At 33.0% G+C, this 26,622-nt stretch overlaps 2 protein-coding genes across 5 annotated transcripts; one reads left to right on the top strand and one right to left on the bottom strand.

Annotated features, from left to right (window-relative positions):
• Window positions 1-2,107: 2,107 nt before the first annotated feature.
• SWIP (strumpellin and WASH-interacting protein) lies at window positions 2,108-6,380 on the bottom strand. Its single transcript, XM_088235005.1, has 5 exons — window positions 5,947-6,380; window positions 5,461-5,648; window positions 4,772-5,259; window positions 2,539-4,680; window positions 2,108-2,448 (listed from the first exon to the last, which is right to left on the bottom strand). Exons 1-5 carry the CDS (start codon window positions 6,273-6,275, stop codon window positions 2,242-2,244), a joined length of 3,354 nt encoding a protein of 1,117 aa, XP_088091131.1. The 5' UTR covers window positions 6,276-6,380; the 3' UTR covers window positions 2,108-2,241.
• A 122-nt stretch (window positions 6,381-6,502) lies between these two features.
• On the top strand, window positions 6,503-26,279 carry LOC148275930 (uncharacterized). Of its 4 annotated transcripts, none has more exons than XM_088235002.1 (24): window positions 6,503-6,706; window positions 6,790-6,928; window positions 7,574-7,755; window positions 8,956-9,134; window positions 10,160-10,374; window positions 10,844-10,964; window positions 11,407-11,494; window positions 12,967-13,069; window positions 13,374-13,645; window positions 14,575-14,785; window positions 14,897-14,973; window positions 15,102-15,293; window positions 15,388-15,557; window positions 15,952-16,110; window positions 16,620-16,823; window positions 16,988-17,532; window positions 17,622-17,759; window positions 17,847-19,289; window positions 20,174-20,365; window positions 21,104-21,164; window positions 21,580-21,695; window positions 22,724-22,840; window positions 24,569-24,686; window positions 26,034-26,279. In XM_088235002.1, the coding sequence occupies exons 1-24, from the start codon at window positions 6,668-6,670 to the stop codon at window positions 26,059-26,061; spliced, it is 5,109 nt and encodes a 1,702-aa protein (XP_088091128.1). In that variant the 5' UTR covers window positions 6,503-6,667; the 3' UTR covers window positions 26,062-26,279. The 4 variants fall into 4 exon arrangements, with proteins under 4 accessions (XP_088091128.1, XP_088091127.1, XP_088091129.1 ...); XM_088235001.1 differs by having other exon boundaries at window positions 6,510-6,706; window positions 15,099-15,293; XM_088235003.1 differs by lacking the exon at window positions 22,724-22,840 and having other exon boundaries at window positions 6,510-6,706; window positions 15,099-15,293.
• The last annotated feature ends 343 nt before the right edge of the window (window positions 26,280-26,622 follow it).

Here is a 26,622-nt window from a genome sequence, read left to right as displayed (position 1 = left end):
AAATAAACGACTGTGAATTAAATAGGTAATTATGTTGTGAAAAAATAAATTTGGAAATATTTTTATAAACTTTAATCTGTATTTATTAGAACACATTGATGGTAAAATAGCTAGGCGACTGATGCACCATAAAGTGACTTTGGCAGTCAATTAATGATTTTTTTAATGAAAGGTTAGCATTGCATTTTTATTTTAAATCCCTTGTATGTATGTAACACTATTAGGACTGTATAAGATACCTCTAGGATAAAATCCTTCCTGACCCTGATCGCCCTCTCTATAATAATGGGTAAAGGATCGTGAAAATTGGCAGCTTTAAATATTTGGGAGTTCATATAACTGAAGATGGTGGCATACACGAAGAGCTCGCAACCCGCCTAGGAATTGCTGGAGCAACTTTAAAAAATGTCGATTATTCAACTGTTGTATATTGCCAGTACTCCCTTATGGGTGTGAATCCTGGCACCTTACCAAAACTTCTTAGTCTTAAGAGTAAGTGCTTGAACAAGATATTAGTTATAAGGTGGTTCGATTTTATTACCAACATCAAAGTCCAAGAACAGATGCATCAGCCTCACTCACTACGGATGTCTCAGGAGAGACCTAAGTTGCTCCTTCTTCACACTTGCCGGTCCTACTGACCTGGAAAGCCATCAATGATGATTTTTGGGGAGAGAGTACTGGCTGGTGATATGGGCTCCTGGAGACATTTGCTAATATCCACATATCAGGGTAACAATTCGTTCTCGCTTATAGAGATGCCCTTTCGCTTTATTACATAAAACAATAGTGCTTTAAGTTTTTGTTTTAACAAATGTGTAACGGACGGTTTCAGTTTGCGCTTGCTATTCTCGACCCGAGTACCTACGACCCGTTGTATAGCTGTAAACTGTAACTAACTTTGTGATTGATAATCATAGAATGCTTTTTATCCGTATGGGCGACTCTATAAGCAGGTGGTGTATTTTTACTCTGAGGTTCACATCCTCCACTTAGGAACGATGTGGAAAAGAAGAATGAATACCTTAAATGGATTTTAATGAACCTAATTCTAAAAAAAGACAATTCTTAAAAATAGGTCCAATCTTGTGATATAAATCTATTCATTTTATGAATGTTGTACAAGAGGTTTTTTTTTATTAAAATGCCAAAATTTATTTCTGAAATCCTTGGGTGTCAGCGTACATGACGCAGCTTAAAATTCTGAGATATGTGATTTACGTAACTCAATTTTGGCCATCCATCTAGTTATTCATTTTTTATTACCCGTAAACTAAAAATATTGAGAGAAAAATGTATAAATAAAAGGTGTAAATGTTTAGAAAACTAAATGTATTTCAAAAATATAATCAGTAAATGTCAATTACAACATTTTACACAAAAATTTATATGAATACCAATGACTTATAACAACTTATAAAAGTACTTGTGAGTAGTTTGTATTTAGGCAAAAAGTAATAAATATATTTTCAAACTTACTGTTATTATAAACATAGAAAGCTTCCTAGTGAAACCATGCTTCCAGGTATGGAATGTTCAATGTTTACTATAATATATCTTTTGTATCATATTTTTAAAGAAAATCAAATTATATTTATTCACATTTTTAACAAATTTAATAGAATTATATAAAAATACATATCTTCTTAATTTCTCTTGGATAAAATAATATCAAAAAATGTGTACATATTCGTATTCCTATTGTAATTTTTAAAAAACTGTTAATTGAATGAAATAATAATATGTGTAACATATTTGGCGTTTTATTTGACTTAATAAGTTTACCATGCGTAATAGTGAACACAATCTCTAGGAAAAAGCAGAAATCATTAATCTTTCTTTTTCTCAAATGTGTAAAAATACATGTTCGTGCTCTTAGAATCTCCATAATTTTTAAACAACACAAGGCATACTGTTTTAGAAAATGTAAATGTACCTATCGACAGGACTCCAGTCTGAATCTTGCATAGTGTAAAAAAATTAAATAACATAAAACTTTAAATGATATTGATTTAAAACATAAATATATAACAGATTGTCATTTTAAATACTTGTAAAAAATTGGTTCACGTTAATCTCAAAGGGAGAAAAAAAAATCAGAAAACTATATAGAAAAGCAATAATGCAGTCTTTTGTTTTAGACCAACCCATCTTTTTTAACATGTTTAACACATAATTATAAATTCTCTTAAGGCTGATATTCAATATCTTCACATCACAATAAATAAATTTAAAAAATGTTTACTGGAAAAAAATTCTAGCACTACTAAAGCTGAAGTACAATAACTGAAATTCTTGTTCTAATACATTCAATTTCTTCTGTGTTAGTGCTAAAGCTTGGTGTATTTGTGCAGAACCTTTGGTTAGTTGGTCTTCTACATTCTTTCTCTCTTGGGAAATGTGCTTGTTCACTGACTCGAACCAATGGAGAGAGTCCATTCCATGGTCCTGTAAGAAAAACCATGTACAAAATTAGTCATTGAAACCAGGTTTATCTAAGTATTGAACTATCAATACTCAAGTCATTGCTGTACATACCTGATCAAGTAATCTGAGTATATATGCCAGCCCCATAGCAAAACCGTCATCCGTGAAAGATGCTCCAGTTGTATTCTTTTTTCCCATTTTATCCTTACAAAGAAGAATATTTTCAACAAAATTTAGCGTCAGTGGGGGAATTATCATGAAAAATGTTTTTAAATGAACATTATCTGGATTTCTAAATACAGGTGCAAACACATCAACTAGCAACTTAAAATATTCGGTTCCGTGTGAGAAATTCATTGTTAAATTATTGATTGTGTGTTCTAGGTTTTTTAAAGCTTCTTTCATGGTAGGATCTATATTTTGTTGACTCGCTTGTTCCTCGTACGACAAATCTTCTTCTAATGAAGGTAAGAACGCACTTGCATTTGCACAACAGTGAAGACCACCAGAACGCACCATCCGAACATATCCCATTGCATTTCCAATATGGCTAATTAATATTCTAAACAGATCCAAGTAACTTTGACCTTCTTCGTTTAAACCTAAATTTCGAATCCCTTTGTTAAACTTTTCTGCTCGTTTATAACTGTACATTTGATCAGAATCTGTGCCAGATTCTCTAAAATGTCTCATATCTTTAATAAGTCTAGATTTGATTTGTTCATCGTACATGAATTGAGAGAATGTGTAGAATTTTTTTCTTAAAAACTGATACGTAAAATTGACAGTTGTATTCATAATACCCGCACCATGAGTGCGGATAGAATTAGCGATATGTGTGATATTTATAGTATTTAAGCTCTTCTTAGTACTACTTTGTTCTATAAACATTTGATTATTGAGGTTATACAAATATTTGGAGACAAAAACATGAATGTTTCTCATAATATCTAAAGCATCTAATCCCTGTTCTAACGTTTGTGTCGGCAAATTATCTTCAACCGTAGTCAGCTCAAATTTAAACTGAGCCAACTGGCGCATTTCTCCGTAGGTCTTCCAATCGTGAAGAACAACCGTTGTCAAATTGTAAAACATGGAGGATAAGTAAGTCTCTATGCCACTACAAAGAGATATATAATTGCTGTCGAATTTAAATAGGTCTAATTTTAGAATGGAAGTGTAATCTTCGACGGGAACTGTAAAGGGGTTCATCGAATCAAGTTGCAAATGGGAATGTGTGTGTAGACGCAGGTTTGTCTCCACTTGTTGTCCCAACGGCTTAAGAATATTTTCATGAAGAAAATCCTCAACTTCTATGCGAAAGTTGTTGGGAATATCTTGACCCAAGATGCCCTTTTTGAATACATTAAATGCTTGAGAGCAATCATTAAGAGCTTCAAAAAAAATGCTCACCCTTGACATATCCTTTTTCAATGTCAAAATATTTTGTAAGTAAATTGGAACAATAGATTTATTCCAATACAAAAACATGCAATCGCAGAGGTTTTTCATTTTGGCTTGTATATTCATCACATCTTCAATGTTGTCCAATAAAGAAACAATTTTGGAAAAACCGTCATCGACAAAAACTTGAACAGGTATTAAAGACATTGCAACATTAACAACAATTCGTCTCTGAAGAGTTATTGGTCCGCGAAGAACTCTCTCTGCTATCACAATGGCGGTCAACTCGTCTAAACGCTGCTTAGCATAGTTCTTGTCAGCCATCAAACTTTTTTTTGCAGTAATTAGCTTAGATATTATTTGGAATGCTAGATGCTGTATAATTAAATTTACTGAAGCGGAGATCGAGGCATAGTTATTTTGAAAAACCATATGGAGTCCTTTCAAAACTTCAACGAGCTTACAGATCATCATTAAAGAATTTTTCGTAATAGGCAATCCTTGTGATATATGTATACTTGTGAAGCAAGTTACGATAAAATTTATTTGAGAAGCAAATTTTACTCCTTGGTTTAATAATTGCAACCTGTGGCTCATTTGAACAGCACTTAAATGCGCTTCTCCAGTTCCAAAAGTTTGAATCATTTCTAAAGACCATCTGCAACTTTGCAGTTGAGCGTTGTAAGCATCTCTCGACAAATTCTGTTTTTTGTTGGTTATATACACATGCCGTGATTTGACCATAGATTGAGATAGTTTGTTATTGTTGGAGCACAGAGCATTTGCATATCGAAATAAAAATTGTTCAGGATGCCAAATCGCCAGTCCAAAGAGAGGTACACTGTGTGCCTAGAAGGAAATTGATAATTACATTTTATAATTGCTTTTATATCGGTATTACCAAAATAATAATATTATATGAACTTTTTAAAAAAATTACCTTTACATTTACATCAAGCAGAGTTCTAAATATCCTTTTATCTGTATTTCCAAAAACGTGGAAATGAAATACAAATAAGGCATTTACTTTCACCCAATCAACGACACAACTAGATTCATATACATCGATAGAAGATTTTTCTAAGTCGTTTATAGATACTTTCAGATAGTTTGCAAATTCATCACCAAACTGACCATTGTACTTAGCTGTCAGTTTAGATTTAACAGAAGTCAAGGCATCGAGACAATTTTGGAAAATCCTGTCAGATAATATTTTGTCATCTATGTTATTTAACACAGTATCGATAGAATTCAGGGTTTCTATGCTTTGATTATATTTACTAGGATTTTGATGAAGACTTTTTTTACATTTTCTAAATGCCATCCAATGACTTTGCAAAGGTGAACTGCAGACTAGAAGATCGAGAGTAACCAAAACCAAAAGCATATCACCGAGATAAGAGATTATATAACTAAGTTTCACACCTTCTGGAAAATAAAAAATAAATCAGGTAGGTATATAAATATTTTAACAACAGGGCTAAACAAATCATTTTTCTATTTTAGTTGAGAAAAAATGATTGTATGTACTAGATGACACATACCACCGTCAAATTAGTTAAGAATTTTTTTATATTGTATATATTTTTAAAACAAAATAATTATAATGATAAAATAAACTAATCTTACTCAGACTAACGAGGTCACAGATGAAGTGTTCATAAATTTGATTGCAGAGGTTGACAACTACATCGTGACACCTTTTCACAAAAGAAGTCAATAACTGAAGATTCTCAATTAGACTGCCGATATATTCCTCGGGAGATATGTTTTTTTCTCTAAAATTATCCGCATAAAATGCGAGGAAATAAAAATGCCTGAAAATTCAAAAAAACATTTTTAAACAAATGGGCAGAAACATAATATAATTGTTCAATTGAAGCCTTACTGTAAATAATAATAATACATTTTGACAATTTTTACAGCGTTGTTTTCGTGAGTGATCACTTCAGGGGGCGTAGGACTGGGGTGTACCCTATACTGTATCATTTACCTGATATTGTCAAATTAAAATTTAAGGCATTGCAACTCTTTTACTTTTGATTTAATACCATATTATAAAATAACAAATTCTAATTATTTATTAAAAATAAGCATGTTAATTGTTTTGTTTACCTTTCATTTGCATCCTTTTTGAGAGTGTGTATCTCTTTACACAATGCCGAAAATACTGCCAAAATCTTATTTAATATTTTGTTATCAGATTCAATTATATCAAGTAGGTGTATGTCTTCGTGGGGTGATACATCAATAGCAATTGGATAAAAATGTTGATTCCCTCGATGTACACGAGATAAACTGAAAAAGTCTCTTTGCAGTTCATCAAAAGTCTTGTCTTGGTATTTCAAAAAGTTTCCATATTTTCTCAAAATAATAGCGCCAGCCTCTCGGTGGCCATCCGAATCTATCATATTTTTAGATGAAACTTTTCGTTTTGACGTCATTTTGAAAGAATAAATAAATAAATAAGCATTACAAAACACGATTTCGCAAACACACCACAACAAAGTTTCTTTTCCTGTCAGTTGTCAGTGTCAATTTGACTTTGACGTTTGATATTGAAATGCTTTTCAAAAGAAATGTTGCTATATGGCTTCATTATTTTACCTGACCTATTCACAGTCGCGCATCCCTAAAACCAATAGATAAGTCAATAAACTAAATAACTGTCATTCTCTATGACTTGTCAGAATTCTCAAGTTTTGTGCGAGGCGCTAAAACTTCTTCAGCTTGTGTTTTTTTAAAATTAGGCTAGATGCTTTCTATTTCGAATTCTGATTTAGACGATTGAAGAAAATAATTCTCAATTCACGCTTTCAATTCTTTCTACACCGCTATGGATATAATTGCTGCACCAGACTCTGTTGATGTTCAGGTACTAACCCTAAAACTTGACGATAGTTTATTTTTTTAAATAAATCATCAATTAATATATAATTATGTATGGTGTGTTTTTAGTCGTTTCAATTTAAACTACATCGACGGATCAAAGCTTTTGATTCCACCGGTCCTGATCCATCTAGTTCACTTAACCTTGTCGCTGTTGCAAGCCGGTTTGGATTACTCTTCGTTGGATCACCTAACAACAATTTACATGGTTCGTAATATGTTGAATAATTATTGCTTTAGACGTTCTACACGTTACTTTAGACGTTGCTGCACTTATGGTTTTATTTTAATTATATTAATTACTCTTGTTATTAACTTCTTGTGGATAACTCATGAATCCCCAATTTCGAACACCACAGTGGCGCTTATATGGCCTCATTTGCGGTAAAACAGTACCTGCAAAACCCTTCTGCGCTAATTTAAAAAAATATTTATCAACTCATTTTATAACTTAAGTATATGCCTTTTTATAACACTATGTTCCAACCCTCAGGCCCTTTGACCGGAATCGGAATGAATGACAATTAAGTGTAAATGACTCGATTTTTTTTGTAGTCAACAAATAATCATAAGTATCTACTTAAACACTGACTCAATTTTCGTTTTGTTTTTTTTCTTATGTGAATTTCAAAAAAAGAACTGTCACTAAAACAAATGAAGTTTTTGCACCAAACTAATAAAACTGTCATTTTTTGCACCAAACTAATAAAACTGTATAAGTTAGTCGGTTTAAATAGTTTTTACTTGAACAGTAGCTGTGTATTATGTACTTTGCTTGGAAAAAATGTGTTTTTATTAAAAATCAATTGTTTTATGAACAAAGAAATTACTCAATAGTTATATTCTGGTTTAGTATTCCAGGTAAAGACTTTAGTCGCTGAGGAGGGTTTACAATGTCCACGAAGAGTGTTCCCTCTGGAAGATACTCCTGTCAATCTTTCTGTAAACTGCTCGCAGGATCTACTTTGCATTGTTGTCAAAAACAACAACTGTCTTGCCGCTAATATTTACCACACAAAAAGTTGCATCAATGAGGTATGAACATAATATTTATTATAATTTCATTTTGTTTACTAATGACATATTAAAAATAAACACGTTAATCCTATACTAAGTGCATTAGCGATTACACCACACAATTGTAGCACTGAATGTAAGCACTGCGCTCACTTTTTATTGTGTGGACCAGTATTTTTCAACCTTTTTGAATACACAACGTCCTTATGGGTAGAAAAATAGCTAGTGACATAGCTTATATAATTATCTACTTATTCCACAAATGTATTTATTTATTTATTCACACTCTTTATCAAAACACAATTCCATGTTCACTTTGCCCAGCTAACAAGGGTACATACCCCGTTCCAAGCTAGGCAATTACATTTTAATATATTATTATAGTTAACAAATTAATATAGAGCACAGACAAACAAAATATAAATTTATTCGGATACACATTTTGATTCATATACATACAGACATACACATATATACACACATATATATATACACATATATACACATGTACATACACACACACGTACATACACCCATGCGCATACACATACATACATTCATAAAAACATAGTCAATTTATTTATGCGAAACTTCATGGTTGTCATCTATAAATATATATTTTTTTAATTATTCCTTATTTTTTATATTTTATTTTCGACATCCAGTAAGAATCTCCAATCCGTGGCATGCATCAACTTTTCTGACTCCCTACGACCAATGTCATGAAAGAGCGAAGTCAACACCTTCCGTAACTTGACAACACTCCCGTCTTTCCATGATTCTGGCAAAAGGTTATGGACCTTTTTGCCTACGTAATAGTGTTGTCTCGATGCCAGAACAGTGTTGACCCCTTCACTTAGTATCAGATCCCTATTAGAGTATCTTGTATTATGGTTGTGATTGACGCTTGGGTAACTGTCTCTATTTATGTGTGTAACCACTACCGTTCTCAATATATACTGTTGAATAATATTCAGTACTCTGAATTCTTTGAAGAGCAAGTCACTTGGATAACGAAATGTTTTTTTTATTTATTTATATTTATTCTTAACACTATACACTAGTAACGTTCTTTCACAGCTGTAATGTAATTTTCATTTTCTCATCATGCACTACCGTCACGTCGCATCGCAACGAAAGTTCATTGGAGAAAAGAAGCAAGAAATTATGTGTCCACTTTAAAATATGTCATTGAATTAACCCATATTTTCATTTCAGAATTTGTCACTCTCCCAACACATTAGACTGAGGCCTTCACCGGGTGTTAGTTTGTGTCGGCTGCTATGGAACCCTTGCCAGGCAGATATGCTGTCCATCTGCACATCCGATGGCTCTGTTTCCGTCTACCAGTGTAAACAAAGCTCCCTGGATGTGCAGACTATTGCGGCTAATGCCAGGTAAGGAGAAATCTCAAGTCTTATTTTACTTATCAATTGGTGTTTTGTTATTTACTGTCTCGATTAAATTTTATCTCAATTCTTCTGAGAACAATGCCAGAATCCCGATATAAGTTATCTTAACGATCAACATACATTGAAGAAATATGGATAGAATAATGAAGGTTACAGTGTATACTTTAAATAATCAATCCAACAGATCATAAATCATAAGCCCTATCTTTATTTTCCACATCCGCTCCTGAGTGGAGCATGTGGGCATCACCAGACACCTCCAGGAGACCCTATCGCTATCCAGCACTCTCGTTTCCCCCCACGTTAATCCCACATCCCTTTAGTTTCGCCAAATATAGCCGAAAGATCATCATCGACGGTCTTCCCTAGCCCTATAAATGACTTAAAATCCATATTACCTTCTCAAAAAGTTTCTCCATTTGTATTGAAACATTTATCAATATTGATGAATTTAGAGATATATTTCAGTCTCGTTTATTCATTTAAAAAATTGGGAAAATCGATGTAAAGATGTAACGTATTTTATGACCTGCTGTTTGAGTGCAGTTTGTGTCCAGACACGGTGAAATAAACTCGTCCTTGAGTTTTTATTTTATTTTTACTATTGTTTGGCGTTATTTACGAGTAATACAATCTATATTATTGTTAAGGGTAAAATGTATTTAAAACATTTAAGTGAAAATTCTTGGAAGAAGTTTATTGTAATTTGTTATAGAAATAAAAGAAGAATTAAACTTAAATCCACAAAGTTTAATCGCTTTTGCAACATATTCAAGACTCATATCTTATAATTAAAATCTATTTATGTAAAATAAAATGTGTATAAACTACAAAATACAATGAAGGATATCAGAATCATAATAATACATAGTTGCCTGCAAAGAACTGAAAAAAGGAGCAAAAAATATTTAGGCATAGTAATTTATCAAATTGAAAGAACAAATAAATAATGTTGTAAATAGAATGAGAAAACTTCCATGATTTAATTTATTTTTTAATCTGAATTCTAGGTGTTTATCGTGGAGTCCTAAAGGTAAACAAATCGTGACCGGAAATGCAGATGGCAGTTTGAGCCAGTACAAGCCTGATTTGACTCCGGTCAAAAACTTTCCCGCACCTAAACTATTTGACAACAATCAACTGGAAGCTATCGCCATACATTGGATTTCTACCTATCAATTCAGTGTAGTTTTCAAGGATTCAGTAGATTCCGATAACAGACCATGTAAGAAAATAACATGAATTTTAATGCACATGTTCTGATGTATAATAAATAGACACGTTATCCCTTTACTAGCTTCATCTCAGATTTTGCAAATATTTCTTTCCCATCAGCAATTGAAGAGACCGTAAATCCATATCCGACTGAACTCAGACATTTTTATCAACTCAATCAACAGGTCCGGACCTCCGTCTACTAATTTAAAAAATTGGATTATATTTACAAATAAAACTATATTTTTTTTTTTTCGTTTTTCACTTCACACGTGAAGGCATTTTTCTGCGTAGCGTCACATTTCACTTCTGATAACAATGATAAAAAATAAAGGCAAGGAAGGCCAATACCCACCAATTTAAATGCCATTAATAACGCGCTTGTGATGTGTCTATTTAACCATACGTCATAATACTCATGTTTCACATTTGCTTAGAATACTCGAGAATCTTTATGTATAATTGTTATTGCCTTTTAGGTGTCACAATTGTAAATACTCCTAAAGTGGGAACTCCAAACTGTGTCAACTATGAAGATATTTGTTACAGTATGGGAAATATAATGCCAATACATTACTACCTTACTCATTTGCCTTCCTGGTAAGTACGATGATTTAAAACAATAACTACATTAATTCTCTCATTGTCCTCACTTTATTCTTCACTTATTTTACTGTGTAATATTTCATAGTTCACTTAAGACCATCTTGGCTCGGTACAATTAACTATCTTTTTAATATCCTACTGTTCATCATCATGGGACACTGCATTAGTACTCCATTTGAAGGGTATTTGTGCCGGATTGACAACAAAAGTGTAACGGACGGTTTCGATTTGCGCTTGTAATTCTCGACCTGAGTACCCACAGCCCGTTGTATTTCTGTTAACTATAACTAACTTCGTGATTGATAATCATTGGACGGTTTTTGTCCGTATGGGTAGCTCTATAAGCGGGTAGCCTATTATTACTCTGAGGTATTTTCACGATGTGTTTGTGCTAAATGATTGTTATACAAATTATTTATTGAATAAAATGTTTTAGGGGGATACTGTTTGCTTCATCAGCAAATAGTATGGAAGTTGGTGTACTCGGTACTGCTGACCAAAATAATTGGGAACAATGGATTCAGGTATTTTTTTGTTGTTTACTTATAATATTTTACAAATTGGTAAAATATAAATAGCTTACGATAAACAATACTTCATATCCTACATGAGATACAAAACCTGCCTTCATTTACAACTGTGACTTTTTTATTAATTCACTTATTTTCATAGCGATATTACCGAATCTAACCTATCTTAGTGTTTTATCATAACATCATGCATTTTCATAAAAATATCACTCTTAATATACGATATAACAAACTACTTTATTGACAAATAATTGTATGAGGGGAACCATAAAGAAATCACATATTTTACTACCTGGCGTTAAAGCGCAGTTTCTATCCAGACATCCTCATCATAATCGTTATTCCATGTCTGCTTCCTAATTGGAGCGTATGGTGTCCACAAAGAGCCTCCAGGACCTCTGTCGGCTGCAAGTACCAAGTCAGGTTTGTGTCCCATAGTTCTTACATGAACTGCCAACGAACAGTCAGCAGCGGACATCAGGGACGTCGAGAACCTGTTGAATATGATGAATACGGATGCCCCTCAAGAGGCATCTGTAGTAGATGGCCAAGCCAACTGTATCGCCTCCGCTTGATGACAGTTGTCACCGGAGTTTGTTCCGTCTGTTCTCTTATTGCTTCATTCCTTACAGATCCAAACCACCGCACATCCAAATTGTTCTGAGACATCTATTCTCGAAACTAAGAATTTTTCTGTTTTGAGCCCCCTAGTGAGGTGCCACGATTCGTATCCATAGAGGAGAATAGGTGTTATGCAGGCGTTTTATTGGCGACAGTTGGTTTTAACCGAGTAAATATCTGATCTCCAGGCAACCTTCATACTGTTGAATTTGTAGCCTGCTATTCCTAGCTGCACTCCCAGGTCTTTTTCAAAGTGGCCTTTTCCATATACTCCCGGATATTTGAAACTCTGACACGGTGAAGTAAACATGTCTCCAATTTTTTTTCTATTTTAAACTATTGTTTGGAATCATTTACGAGTAATAAAATGTCTATTATTGTTCAAGTTAAAATGTCCAATTCAGAAATTGACGCAAGACACATCAAGCATTGTGTTTTTTTTTTTTTATCCTTAAGGGCTTGAATGCCAGCAAGCCACTAATGCCATTAAAGATTTTTGAGATAAAAGCAGTACGTACGCAAATGTCAGTTTTGGTTTTGCTTGAAATCGGGCTATAGAAATATAAAAGATTCACCTAAATCTTTACAGCCTACAAAATTTGATTATGTCATTTTTAAATCTTCGGTCGAGTGAGTTATTGCACACTCAAATGTCAATGGTCAATTGTGCAATTACAATGTGTCAGGAAAAAAATATAATGAGAATTTGGCTCAACATACTTGATTTCTTTATAGTCCTATTATTTAAAAATATTGTTTCTGCCTATGTATCTTAAATTCTGAACTGAATTTATTTTTATTATTTGTGTACTAATGTGGGTATGTACGTTTGATTTTGCTTAAAGATGGATGAAGCAAGAGCAGAACTGCCCTTGACAGAAGATAAACAAGAAAACTACCCAATTGGCTTTGCATTTGATGATGCTGCCATATATCAACTTCCTTGGGGTAAATATATTAACTGATAAAATTTTCAAATAGCATAGTCTTCGTGTGATTTACAAATTAGCATTGACTAATTCTCTCTCATAATATTGTTTAAGCCGAGAGTATCAAACAAAATAACAGCAAACATTGTAACACATATCTCTTAAAATATTCAAACTGCAAAGTTTATATCAAACTCCCATTTATAATATCATCTTATCATTTCAATGTAGTGTTTAATGTGTTGGAAATATACAAACATTTTTTTTCTACTGAAAATCTAAACTTTTTACAATAAACTAAAAAAATTTTTTTTTTTCCATAGGAGAAAATGAAGTACTACCCCACATGCCCATGATCCATATTTTGAGCCACACGGGAGTCCTTGTATCATTCTACGCCATCAACCTAACACAAGGATCTATTCCAATATGCAACCCTCCGGAAGAACTTAATATTCCTCACCATTTGATGATTACCGATATTCCATCAAAACACGGACATGATACACTAAAAACTGTGGCAGAAACTTCTACTCAGCAATTGCCTGACATTTCATTTGTAATGCCTCAAAATATAATTACTTCTACACCAACGGTATGTATTACCTCACCTTTTTACATTTCTTTTTGCACTCGTGATGTATGTATTACCACTTCCATGGGAAGCATCAATTTTTATACGACTGGTCCTTTGCATGAATTCGATGTTTTGCTTACCAGAAAATTGAATTTATGAACAGGACCATATCGTGTGGTAATTACTACAACTAGGTTACTTCAAAATCAGTGTTTTTTAGCTAACCACTAAAAACACATATTTTATCTCCCTCCATAAATGCTACAAAGAGGCAAGTCATGATTCATTAAAATCACATTATGATGATTTGAACGCGTGACTTGGCTATTTGTAGCATAGCATTTGTAGGTTTTACGCTTAAAAAAAACGGAATTCATTTGATGTGTCAAAAAAGCCAAAATTATGTCGTAATAATGATGCTGCGGCCCGCGCGCCACCGCGTGTGCCACGCGAATGAAGAATAAAAACAGGTAAACAACTAATAAAGGATAAATTATTGTCTTAACATAAATTCAAAGCAGGTGCAGTGTAATTGAACGTAGTTATGCAGAAAGCAGCCAGCCATAAAAAAGTGAAACCGAGATAATAATAATAATAATGTTTGGATAATTTATATAGCGCCATTTTTTTTTAAATAATGTCAATTTCCACTTATCACCATTTTTCAATTTTTCTGGAAATATATGTACACTATAGTGTAGCAAATCATTTTTTTAAAAATGTTATTCCTATTTTTTCCATACATTTTTGCGATGCGAAAAAACGCTCAAGCGTTTTCGTCAGTTTTATACTTTTTTTCCTTGCTCCATTGAAAAACGTAAAAGGGGAGTTTTACTGTAACTGGAACCGTGTAACCAGATTCGTTAATATGGGGCACTCCTTCCCACCCAAATAATAAACAGTTGTACTTTTACCATGGTAGAAAATATTTCATTCAATATTTTTAGATTCCAAAGGCTGCAAGTCCATTTAACATCGGTGGTGTCAACAAACCGGCGACTAATCTATTTGGAATCACCAAAGAGCAGATGGCGCAAGATGCCCCAAAGCCGGCAGTGGAAATATTTTCAAAACCCTTCACCGCCGAGACCAAAGCACAAGAAAGTGCAGCGTTCAAACCACCACCCGCAGCTCCTATCGCAGTTCAACAGCCTCAAGGTATGCATTATTCAAATTAATCTCACTAATATGAATATGGTCCATTTTATGTTGGTATATTCTAAAAACATAACTTATTCCGCTAGTAATAAAATAATATTCTATTTTTAGCCATCGCTACCCCAAAACCAGTCAGTGTTCCCAATAAACCAACGGTTCAGCCTGAAAAATATTCTGAACCTCAACAGGTAAAACCCTTTTTTTAAATATGTCTCGCTTTTCATATTAACTTATTTAAATAATGTGTTCTTGATGTCTGGAATCTATATAATGACTGACTATCATTTTTTTATATTACTTAATTATTTACCAGCAGGTGGAAAATCAAATTAATCAGTCCAATAAAGGTTCTATAAACCAACTAGATGATAAACAAACCAAATCTTACGAAGCGATACTTAAAACAACGTCAAATGAAACTATTAAAGCCATGTTGTTGAAGGAAATGAATGAATTTCAAACAGAATTATATGAATTATTAAAAAAGTGTAAATCCGTCAACACCCAAGTTAGTATATTCACAATTTCTTTTAAATATGTGTCCATCAAAACTCTATTTGTTTCTGTATTCTTATATAAACAACTGTTTTGGTTAATTGCAGGTTGGTACTCCGAGTGAAATGAAAGAGATTATTTCAGCTCTAGAACAGTATGACCGTGAACCTCCGGAGAAAATGTATTCTAACCAAGACGTGAAGCATCAGATATCGGCCTTAAATCAATGTTTGATCAAAATGTGCTCTGTGTTAGTTAAAGCTCAAATGCAGCCTGAGTGAGTTGACAACTTTAAATTAATAAACTAAAACAAAGAACAATGTATCGCTTTCAACTCTATCAATCGCTTTTTGAAGACCGACAAATGCGCAGGAAAGCTTTAAATTGAATATTTCCTGCGTTTCTTTTCTTTCTTTTGGGTGCAACCGAAAAGTTGTTTCTCGGCATGTCATTTTTAGTCACAATAAGTCATAAAGTTATTTATTTAAACGTTCCCTTAAAAAAATGTAATCCAGTTGCTCTTATTATTTTTACTATGGGACGATTTATGTATCTGTTCTACATTTTTCTATTTCTCTTTAAATAGTAGGGTTTTTTTTTCCATATAAAATAAAATTAATGTGCACATATAAATTTATGTACTTCGTGTAAAATTTCTTTTCAAATTACAGAGCTCTGGAGCAGTTAGGTCAGTTGGATCCAGTGTCTTCCGAAAAGTTAGCATCCATTAAACAAAGTATGTATTACATCGAGTCACAAATCAAGCAAGTAAACAATGTACTAGATGAACAATGGGAAACATTCCAGGGTGATTGTAAGAAGAGAATAACGTGAGTTGCATAAAAAAAATAGTTTATTAATACCTAATTATTTAAAAAAATATATATTTCGCTTTAAAATTGTACAACCATTATAATATATGAATGTCCTAATATTAACTTAAATCTAATTATCATTAAACTTTATCTTAATTATCGATATTTCTAAACCATAAAAACTTGAAACTTACATTTAATCACAACACTAAGGTGGTAACGAAAAAGATTAAAAAGAACAAAACATTATCAATTTTTGGAAGAACCAGAAGATTTGTTAAAATGGGTTCATGCAAAATCACCTACAACACGATCACTGAACCACACACCAACCACCACAGCAGCACATTATCCTATCAAACCACAACAAATTTTAAACTAATTCGCCGTATTACAAAACAAAGTTCTAAGAATAATCCTGAGAAAAAAAACAGATACAAGAGGATTAAGTCAATGTTAAATTAATTAAAAGTACTAATATATTTTATTTTATTTTTAATAATCAAACTGTATTTCTTCAATAGGGCTTTTAAAGGTTTGGGTAATGACGGAGATATTATGAAAATGCCAACACTGGACAAAGTTTACCAGCCTCTAGTAAGGCAACATGATATATTGATACGACAACAGGGAACAATTAAAACTCTATTAAAACTGGCAGAATCCCTGAGACCGCAAATTTTAAGTACCAAAATTGGACAACCACTTACTAAAGGACTTAAAGATAGGTCAGTATTTACAAGATTATTTTTTATCAATCTATTTTACGAAGGATTATCGTATAGTATATTCAAATTTACCCTTTCATTAATTTGTGATTGGAAATATGGGAAATTTTAGTTGTAAATTTAAAAAAAATATGTCTTGTTTCAAAAATCTTGTGATTTTTCAGCCAACCTCTATCAACATTGACCAAGAATCTGTTAAATTTAAATATACAGCCAAATGATATTCTGGATGCAAAATACAGAGATGTTAGTGAAAGGGATGCTAAATATACTCTCAAAAAACAAAATGCATTACGAGAACTTTTAGCCAACCATCACACCGTTAGAATAAAACCAACTAAAGTAGAACCATCTAATAGGCTACAATCATTTTTAGAGCGTAATCCTCTAAGTTCCTTCCAAGTCCAACAGTCTGCCAAGGACAACGACACTATTCCGGCTACCAAACCTTTATCCAGCGAACCAGTTAAATCCATAGTTTCGGAATCAAACACTGGAAAGATGTCAGCTTTGAATTCTAAAATGATGGAAGCTATTTTAAGACCAACTCCCCAGTTTCCAGACAACCAGCCTTTATCAAATCTTAATAAATTTGTGTCCAATATGGTTGGCGATAATGACAAAAGCCAGAAACCTGTTTCTAATGCCAATGCAACTCCTCCTTCGGCTCCTATACCTGCTTCTAAGTCTAATGAACAGCAAAATAAATGTAAGTAGTAAGATTATTTTTGTATATATATATTATAAATATAAGTTTCCTGAATTTTATAAATCTGTAATTATATTATATATTTTTAGCTGCTCAACAAAACATAAAATCAACTGCAACCCAAAATATTAATCCAAGTATTGCACCCGCTGCTGCCAACAACTCTGCGAAGATCACTACTTTTATGGGGCAACCAATATGCTCTCCGACACCAAGATCTACTCCAAGTTTGTTTTATTTTATGTTTTTTTTTTTTTTTACTGGAATATATTTCTCTTTTTAATAAAGCCTTCTTATATTTTCTTTTCTTTCAGACTCTGTATTTGGCAGCAACCCTTCACAAATAGCATTTGGATCTTCATCTAATGGTTTTGGAGATATGAAAAATGTTATATCATCTTTACCAAAATCAACAACTGCAACTCCATCTTCTACTGAATCTGTATTCAAATCTTTATCATTTGCTCCACAAGCAGTTGCAACCGAATCTTCAATATTCTCATCTCCAAAACCTCAAACTAAACCTACTCCTGTTGATAGCCAGAATGTTGTTAAATCTCCACTTTCCAGTATAGAAAGTCAGGCCTCCACTATAACGTTTGGTTCTCTTTCTATTTCTAAAGTTCCTAGCCCGCCTCTTGGAACCGTGACCACATCGTCAATTCCTCCGGGGACAAATACAAAGACTATTTTTGGTGCAGTACCTTCACAAGTATCTTCTATAACTCCTTCAACAACTAGCTCCATGTCTGCTAGTAATATATTTAAAGCTCCCACTCTTTCTTCATCACCTAATGTATCCGTAACTGTTCCACCATCTAATACAGCTACCACAGATGATGCCAAACCATTATTTTCGGGATCAAATACAACAATATCGTTTGGAACACAAATTAAGCCATCAACTACTTCAGTATTCGGAACCCCGAGTTCTACTAGCCCTTTAGAAGTATTTGGTGGAACTAGTGTTTCTACATCAGCCGCAACTATTGCAAGCACTGATAGTAGTACTCTGATATCACAAACATCTCCAGATACTGCTGTTGTCAGTACCGCTGCTTCAACATTTAGCCTTCCTGCTCCAACTACTTCTACCTCAGCTTTCACTGCTGCGTCAACAGCTTCGGTATTCAGTACTGCATCTACTACGACCTCAGTATTTGGTACCGCATCTACTACTACCTCGGTATTTGGTACCGCATCTACTACAACCTCTTTATTTACTCCTGCCTCTACTCCCTCAGTCTTTGGGGGAGTAAGTTCTCCTGCCACTTCTGTATTTAGCGTTTCGTCCACAACTACAACACCCAGCTCAATATTCGGGGCCGTGTCTACTCCTTCAACTGTGGCGCCACCATTTGGTGCGCCGTCTGCTAATTCACTGTTTGCTTCGGCTAATGCAAATATCAACTCTACAGGATCTATGTTTGATTCTCTTACTGTAACTACGACGTCTGGGCAAAGTAGCTTATTTGGTTCACCCGTTACCACGTGCGCGGCTTCCTTATTCGGAGCGGCCAATGCTTCGGTGCCGTCAACCGTAACCTCTATGTTTGGGAGTTCGAGCATATCTACAACGAGCTCACCTTTTGGCAGTCCCACTAACACTGGTGGGTCGATGTTCGGCGGTGGATCCACATTTGGAGCTCCATCAGCTTTTGGACAGTCGGGAAGTTCAGTCTTCGGTGGTGGAAATTCAGCATTTGGACAACCACAATCCAATGTATTCGGTGGAGTTTCTAAATTTGGTGGATTTGGTAATTACATTTTTTTATTTCTTTTTACACTTAATCAAGTTAATAACATATTAAAAAAGCTTAAAACGATTCATATTCAAATATAAATATTATTTTTTGCAAACATCAAACTACGCCTAGCGGCGCAATCGCAAAGTTATTCTTAGTACAGGGGTGCTTTGATTTTTAAATATAATTAATGTGAGTGAATATTATTTTTGCATTCCCCAAAATCCAGTGAAAAGAAATAAATGGGTCGAAATTATTAGGAATTTTAGGAAAGAATCTGACTGGAATCTATCGATAACGAATGTTGATTGGTTAACATTCAAATGTAAAAAAAAAATATTTACCAAAAATTAGTATCCTCCAATTTTTGGTAACATATGCATGATCGTTGAATGCAGCCCTGGTATATATAAACAAACTCATTAACTCTGAGTACGTTTTCATGTTACTACTTTTAAAAATATCTTATTCGATATGGCGCATCTATGTATTAATATGTCAATGTATGGAGCTATAAAGTCATAAGATGCTTCAAATATAAATTTTAGAAATATTTTTATTTTTTTAAATATGTTTTAGAACATTTATGTTTTAATAGTAGCACTTTTCATTTTTTAAATATCTATCATATTCTTCCAAAATGGCCATGCCTTTGTGAGATTTTTTTATTTTATGTGATGCTGTATTTTGTATTTGTAACGTTTATTGTAAAAATCAAATAATGTGTATAATTAATTATTGTTCAATGCTCGGAGTCTTGTACCCGTATTCAGAGACAATACTTAAGGTGAGGAAAGTACATTCTAATCTCATATCCAGAGAATAACTCGAAGGTGAAGACAATAGAATGTATTCTTCTTTAGGTGTTAATGTACTTAACTGAATATATTTTTCAGGGTCCACGTCACCTCCGGCAAGCAACGTGTTCGGACAGTCCCCCAGCCAACCGGGGAACATGTTCGGCTCCCCACCCAGCCCCACTAATCCGGGGAATCTGTTCGGAGGCGGGGGGAGTTTGTTTGGTTCTCCGGCAACCGCCGCTGGTTCTCCTCAGGGTGCCTCTATTTTTGGTTCTCCTTCAGGTCAATGTAAGCTAAATAGAATATTCAACAATGTTTGAGTATGTTCAAATGCTTGCAGACTGGCTGTATTTCCTCCCTAGGGAGTTATTTATATTTAAATTAATTGTATTTGGACATTTGGGCATTTAGACACACTCAAACATTGTTGAATGAACTACCTGGTAAAAGAAGAAGTATAAAAATTGGAAAATTGTTTTCAGGCGTTGCCTAGTAGGTGATTTGGTTCAGCCGGATGAATCTCACCCACATAATAAAGGTTTCAGCTCTTTTACTTCACAAAAGTCAGCAGATGGAAGAGTTGAGGAAATGTGGATGCTCAAACATGGGCAGGGTGGTGAATGTTACACAGTGTGTAAAGTGGCCACTTAAACCAGCCAATGACAGGTCATAAGCCCTGTAAATGCCTAGACTTCCATATCCCTTCTCAATATTTTTTTCCCTCTCTGTTGCAATTAATTTAAATATAATATATTTTATAATATTGCAGCCAGGACGTAAAACATTGAGTACACGTTAGCACTTGATGTATTTGGAGTAAGATTTAAAATACTTCATGTAAATTTATTTTTAACCTTTGACAAAGGAACACTCATGTTCTGAAACTGGTTGGCATATCAAATTTGTTTTAGTAATTTTTCACAAAGTTAGCATATAGTTGTAATATCACAATGTTAGTGCTTCAAATGTTATTTTTATTTAAATGTGTTTTTCTTATTATTTTTACCTTATTTTTTTATTTTACAGCTTCTGTGTTTGGTGGTGCAGCCACTTTTGGAGCTAAACCCGTGTTTGGACAATCAACCAGGTAAATTAATGAATGTGCATTGACTTACCTTAAATAGAAATCTAAAGGGGAATAAACTTTGACTTAATTGTTTTCATGTCAAGCCAACTTAATGAAATTAATTGTAAATAATACTTCTTTAAGTCGATTTTTTACTTGAGCAGCACTATGACAAATGCTTACAAAATGGTGGGAGTCATGTAGAAAAATAGTTTTATATCTTAAGATTTTTTCACACTACCATTTATTTTTAACCTATCAAACGGAGATTGCTTTCTGTATATACCTCGTATTTGAATAAATAAGAGAATAAAGAAGTTTCTTTCTTAGTTAAATAGGTATGCATTTTTATACAGTTTTACTGTCTATAGGACAATTAAGTATCGAGATAAACATTCCAAGGAGGCATATTTTATATTTTCCAAGTATTTTCTAGCTTTGGTTCTTCACCAACCGGAGGAGGGGGATTCGGTTCTTTCACTGGAACCGGAGATCAACAAAATGTTGCCACGGCTGGATTCGGTTCTCCTAGTGCCTTTAGCAAACCTCCAGGTATATTTCACCAAAATTTTCTACTAACATCACATCATATCGTACGCTGGAAGGTGGAATGCCTCTAGCATCTATTTTGGCAAACAATTTTAGCTTTTCGACCTTCGTACATCTTGTGAATGTTATTCTATTGTGTAGAATTTTGTCAATGACAATGATTTTAAATCTGATCATACCAAGTTTTTCGCAGCTTCTCAAATATGTATTTACAAAACAATCATGTTTTTTAAGCTGACATTATGTGAGGTAAATGAAAGGTACGCGGCAGAAATGGGTTCATTAACAAATAACTCATTTAACAGGAGAGCAAGAAGAAGAATAAATACCTTATTTGTGGGATACTGGGTTCATGTTTTTAATAAAATATGTTTTCAGTTAATGTAAAATATATTTTACATACAATCACAGAAAAAGTATCAAAAATATCTATTTTAATTAGTTATTTAAACTTTCTTGAACTGACAAAAATGAACTTGTTACAGCAACTATCTTATTTTGACTGTTTTTTCCCAGCTACCACCCGTATTTATTTCCTACAATTTATAAGACTGATAGCCACATTTTGTTAGTTTTAAACATTCTATTTTATTTCAATTATTCAGGAGAGCATTTAGTATCTTGAAAATCTAAACATTCCGAGCCCATTTTAACCATGTACCCTTCAATTTACTTATTAATTTCAATCTGGCATAATAACTATAGGCTACACAGATTATCATATTATATTAATACTTAACTAAACTTACTCCCATTTCACGATTAATGTTGGATTATCAAGTTTTTAACAAATGTGTCATTATTTTTTTATTAGCTCGCCATAATATTGATCTGTGACCTTCATGTATAGAAAATGTGCCCAGATTTCAATTTTTATTTTATACTATTTTTATTATATACTAAGTCTCATCTCACACGCTCGCTTGATAAAAATGAATAATGAAGGAAATAGGCGCAATGATAACAATGATGAATTGATCAGTGCGCGAATAGTATTAAATATGTGAGTATGTTGGTAATCCTATTTGCAGGAACATTCGGCGGAAGTCCAACGTTTGGTAGCACAGGTGGGTTCGGGGCCACTCCCAGTTTCCCTTCGTCGTTTGACTCACCTGTAAAGTCCTTCGGTTCCCCGGGAACTGAGTCAGGTGTGACACCATTTTTGATAACGCATCTTAAAGTTGTTATCTCTTGTTAATAAATTACCTATTTCAACTGATTGTTTTTCTATGTTTATTTATTGTATTCATTTTATTCCATATAGCATAAAAAACTATTTATACAAGGATTCTATCATACCTTACAATTGAAAACATCGATTCATTCTCTAAGATTTTACTATTATTTCAATGAAAATTTCTGTATGATTTTGTAAAAAAAATGTTTATCGATTCAATTTTATATAATAAAAATATATTCACATCGACATAAAAATATATTTACATTGCTACGGTAAAGGAGGAACTATGTAACAATACATTTATTGAAAATATTTATATAAAATAATACATTTAGTTGCGCGGATTGTTCCTAACATACTACATTTATTTAAAAGTTAGTAGTCTCATAAAAGGTTGACCAGAAAATAGGAATCTTTAACCTTAATATATTATGTAGTTTACCTATTCTAATACTTTCGAGAAATGTACTTGATTTTCAATCAGCTATCTTTTCAATAAATGTATTACGGATAAAGCTTTTGTTTTGATGTTTCCTCGGTTTTTAAAAATATTTTTATATACACCTAATGAGTTGATTCATTATCACTATTTTTAACAGCTTAAACGCTCGAATGCCAAACTAGCGGGACTTAAAATGTAACTGATTTTTGAGCCTATTTTGGCATCGTAATTTTTACTTGAAAACGGAACATAATCGCCGATGTATTGCAATTCTTGGTTGGCCTCTATAAACTGTATATTTATGTGCTTTTAACTCTGCAGTAATGTCTACATATGATTATAGCACGACATTCTTAGAGTGATAACTAAAGTTTTGTACTTTGTCTTAGAAAAAACTAGTAAAACAAGAAAAACCATTATTATGGATAATTCATATAGCGCCATTTTCGTTATAAAATACCTCAAGGGCGCGTAGTATATACAGGCTATCAAAGAAGTAGGAAACTGGTACGGTATTTATACAAATACTGGGTAAAATGGGCACCTTCTTTAGTCTATGGCATTAATTTTCAAACCAATCTGCTCGCTCACTGTGCTAATTTGTTTGCAAAAATAGTAATTTTTTTCCATCATAAACATCAAGTACTATTATTTTTAAAATCTTTATAAAATTTGCTATAAACCGGCAGAAACAATACTTTTTACATAAAACCATCAAAATACTGACAATGCTGGCTATTTTATTATTTGAATATATCCCTAAATACAATTAATAATGAACATATACTTACATTTATCGTTATCTTACTGAAAAATAAACTTTTATTTCTCAAGATCGAAAAATACTAAATGTTAAAATCACGATCTGATGAATGCGGATTTCGGCACGGTTTCGATGCCAATGACGTTGTTTGAGGACTGATATTAATTTGTTTATTCAAAGAGTAGTACGAAAAATCCATTTTAGGCCGTAAAGTCCACAATAACAAGAAAAATAAGGCGAATCCTGCTTAAAGATTTTAAAGCGCAGATCTCAGCTCCGGCACTCGACGGGTACTGAAATTGAGAGATGAGATCTGCACTCTGGCATTCGAGTGGTTAATCATATTTATTTAAGACGCTTGCACTTCTAATCTAGTTTATAATTCTATGATTTTAAGTAGAGTAGGTTTTTGATATTTTTATGTATTTTATAATTGTCTTATTTTTATCCGTAATTGTTTCAGAGAAATGAGGAATTGATTTTTTTTACAGCTTTTGGCAACTCCCAATCATCGACATTTGAGAATCTGGCCGTACAAAGTACAATCACCTTCGGTAACCTGGCACAGCAATCACCTCCTGCTCAACAAGCTGCTCCCGCTTTCCAAGGGTTAGCTTCACTTTATTATCTTTTTTTTTAAATCTTTGGTAGAATAGAACCATAAATCTTTGTTAAACATTTATCCGGTCAGAATGAGTTCGAACCAGAAACAAGACCTTTAGCTAAGAATTCTCCCAAAAGGCTAATTTCTTTTTAAAACTTTTAATTTATATAACTATGGTGCATAAATGGAAGCAACATAAGGAGGTTAAATTAATCATTTTAATTTTAGCTCACCTCACCTTTTGTCCGTTGGTTTCCACTTATTTAACACCAGACAACAACAACACTATCATATTGAAAAAGCAAAGACAAACACAGGACAGTCAAAAATACTACATAATGGACTTAAACACTACAACGACCTACCTTACTACTTGAAAACTTTTACTGGAGACAAATTTAAAATCAATCTGAAAAAGCACATGATGACTGAACTAACTAGACTAGACGAGACATAAAATGACTAGACAATATTCAATTTCTAATGTAACCCTAACGGGTTTTTTAAAATTGTAAATAAATTTAAAAAAAAAAAAAATTTAACATAATCTTACTTTTCTGAGGTTATATTGTTCAAATTTCTGTTTATGTAAACTTAAAAAAAAAACTGGTATTATTTACATATCTTTTGATAAAATCATAATTATAAAAAAATATTTTTTGTATCATATTATCAACACTATGATTTTTTAAAGTTTTATAATTTTGAAACTTCGTTGGCTTGGATATGTTGAGCGAACAGACAGCCAAAGAAACTGTATGAATGTAGAGGAAGCGAGAACTGCATGCAAGAACAGAGTGATATGGTGTTCTATCCTCTCTGCCTACCGTTACGGGAAGCGACGTGATGGTTTGTTTAAAATTACTCCACGCATGACATCACAAGTTCTAGTCGATAAGTTCTGCTGATTGGTGAGTTAGCTTCCCGGAAACCGGAAATCTATCACAACACTGTATCTTTGGTCGAGTCGGAAGAACTTGCGACGTAGTTCATTATTATAATTTTTTTTTATACATCTTTTTGAGTTATCAGTACAATTAAATGCTCTAATTTTTACCACGTATAAGAAAACAGTTTTTATATATAATTTCTCATAGCACTGAACTTCCTCATAATTTATAAGCATAAGACTGATCTTCTTGACTTCATGTAAGAAATATGATAGAGATACAGTATGATTTGTTAACTAATGCGACTAATATTATCAATGATTTCATTCGGAGTATTAAATTAATTTGAACATCAATCATTTCATTGTTGAATTAATAGAATGATTTATTGTTAACTTAAAATAATAAACACGTTATGTTTGTGGAATTCCTCAGCTATTTTATTTTGTTTTTGTTTTTCAGAAACCCGTCCTTCTCAATGTGGAGATAAAGAAAATCGCGACTACATCTTACACACAATGTACCGTGCTTTCTATCATGTGACCAAACAAATTTCAGTGAAAGAAAATAATTGTGAATATTTATTATTATTGTTGTCATTATAAGAATACATACCTTAATACAATAAGCATTTTCTTTAGCTTGTATATTACTGAATTAAGTTTGATTTATGTTTTTGTCCATTAATTTTAATAAAGTTATTTTTTTAATAAATAAAGTAGACAGTATTTTATTTTGGCAACTTGTAATTCAATTATGGCTGGCATCTTCAATTCTTCTTGCGTGTCATGTTTGACAAACATAATGGTGTAAATCAGTTACAGGTATTTACGCCTTCAAAATTATCAAGCTTTGTTTTTGCTCTTTAACTCTCGCAAAATCCGCCATTATTCCGCTGAAGTGTAAAAAACATTTTTTTTGCAGCGTCAGACATGCCTAATTTCGTGCCAAAAAAATAGTATTTACGGGGAATTTTACTGCATTACTTTTTTTTTCTAATCTGTAACTGAAGCACATAGAATTCTTGTGCACTTACGGCAACCACGCTCTG

Source organism: Micrasema longulum, unplaced genomic scaffold (genome assembly GCF_059751315.1).
Source record: "Micrasema longulum isolate JH-2025_06_02 unplaced genomic scaffold, ASM5975131v1 h1tg001317l, whole genome shotgun sequence".
Classification (NCBI taxonomy): domain Eukaryota; kingdom Metazoa; phylum Arthropoda; class Insecta; order Trichoptera; family Brachycentridae; genus Micrasema; species Micrasema longulum.
Note: the sequence above shows the minus strand (reverse complement) of the source record. Positions and strands in the feature narration are given on the sequence as shown.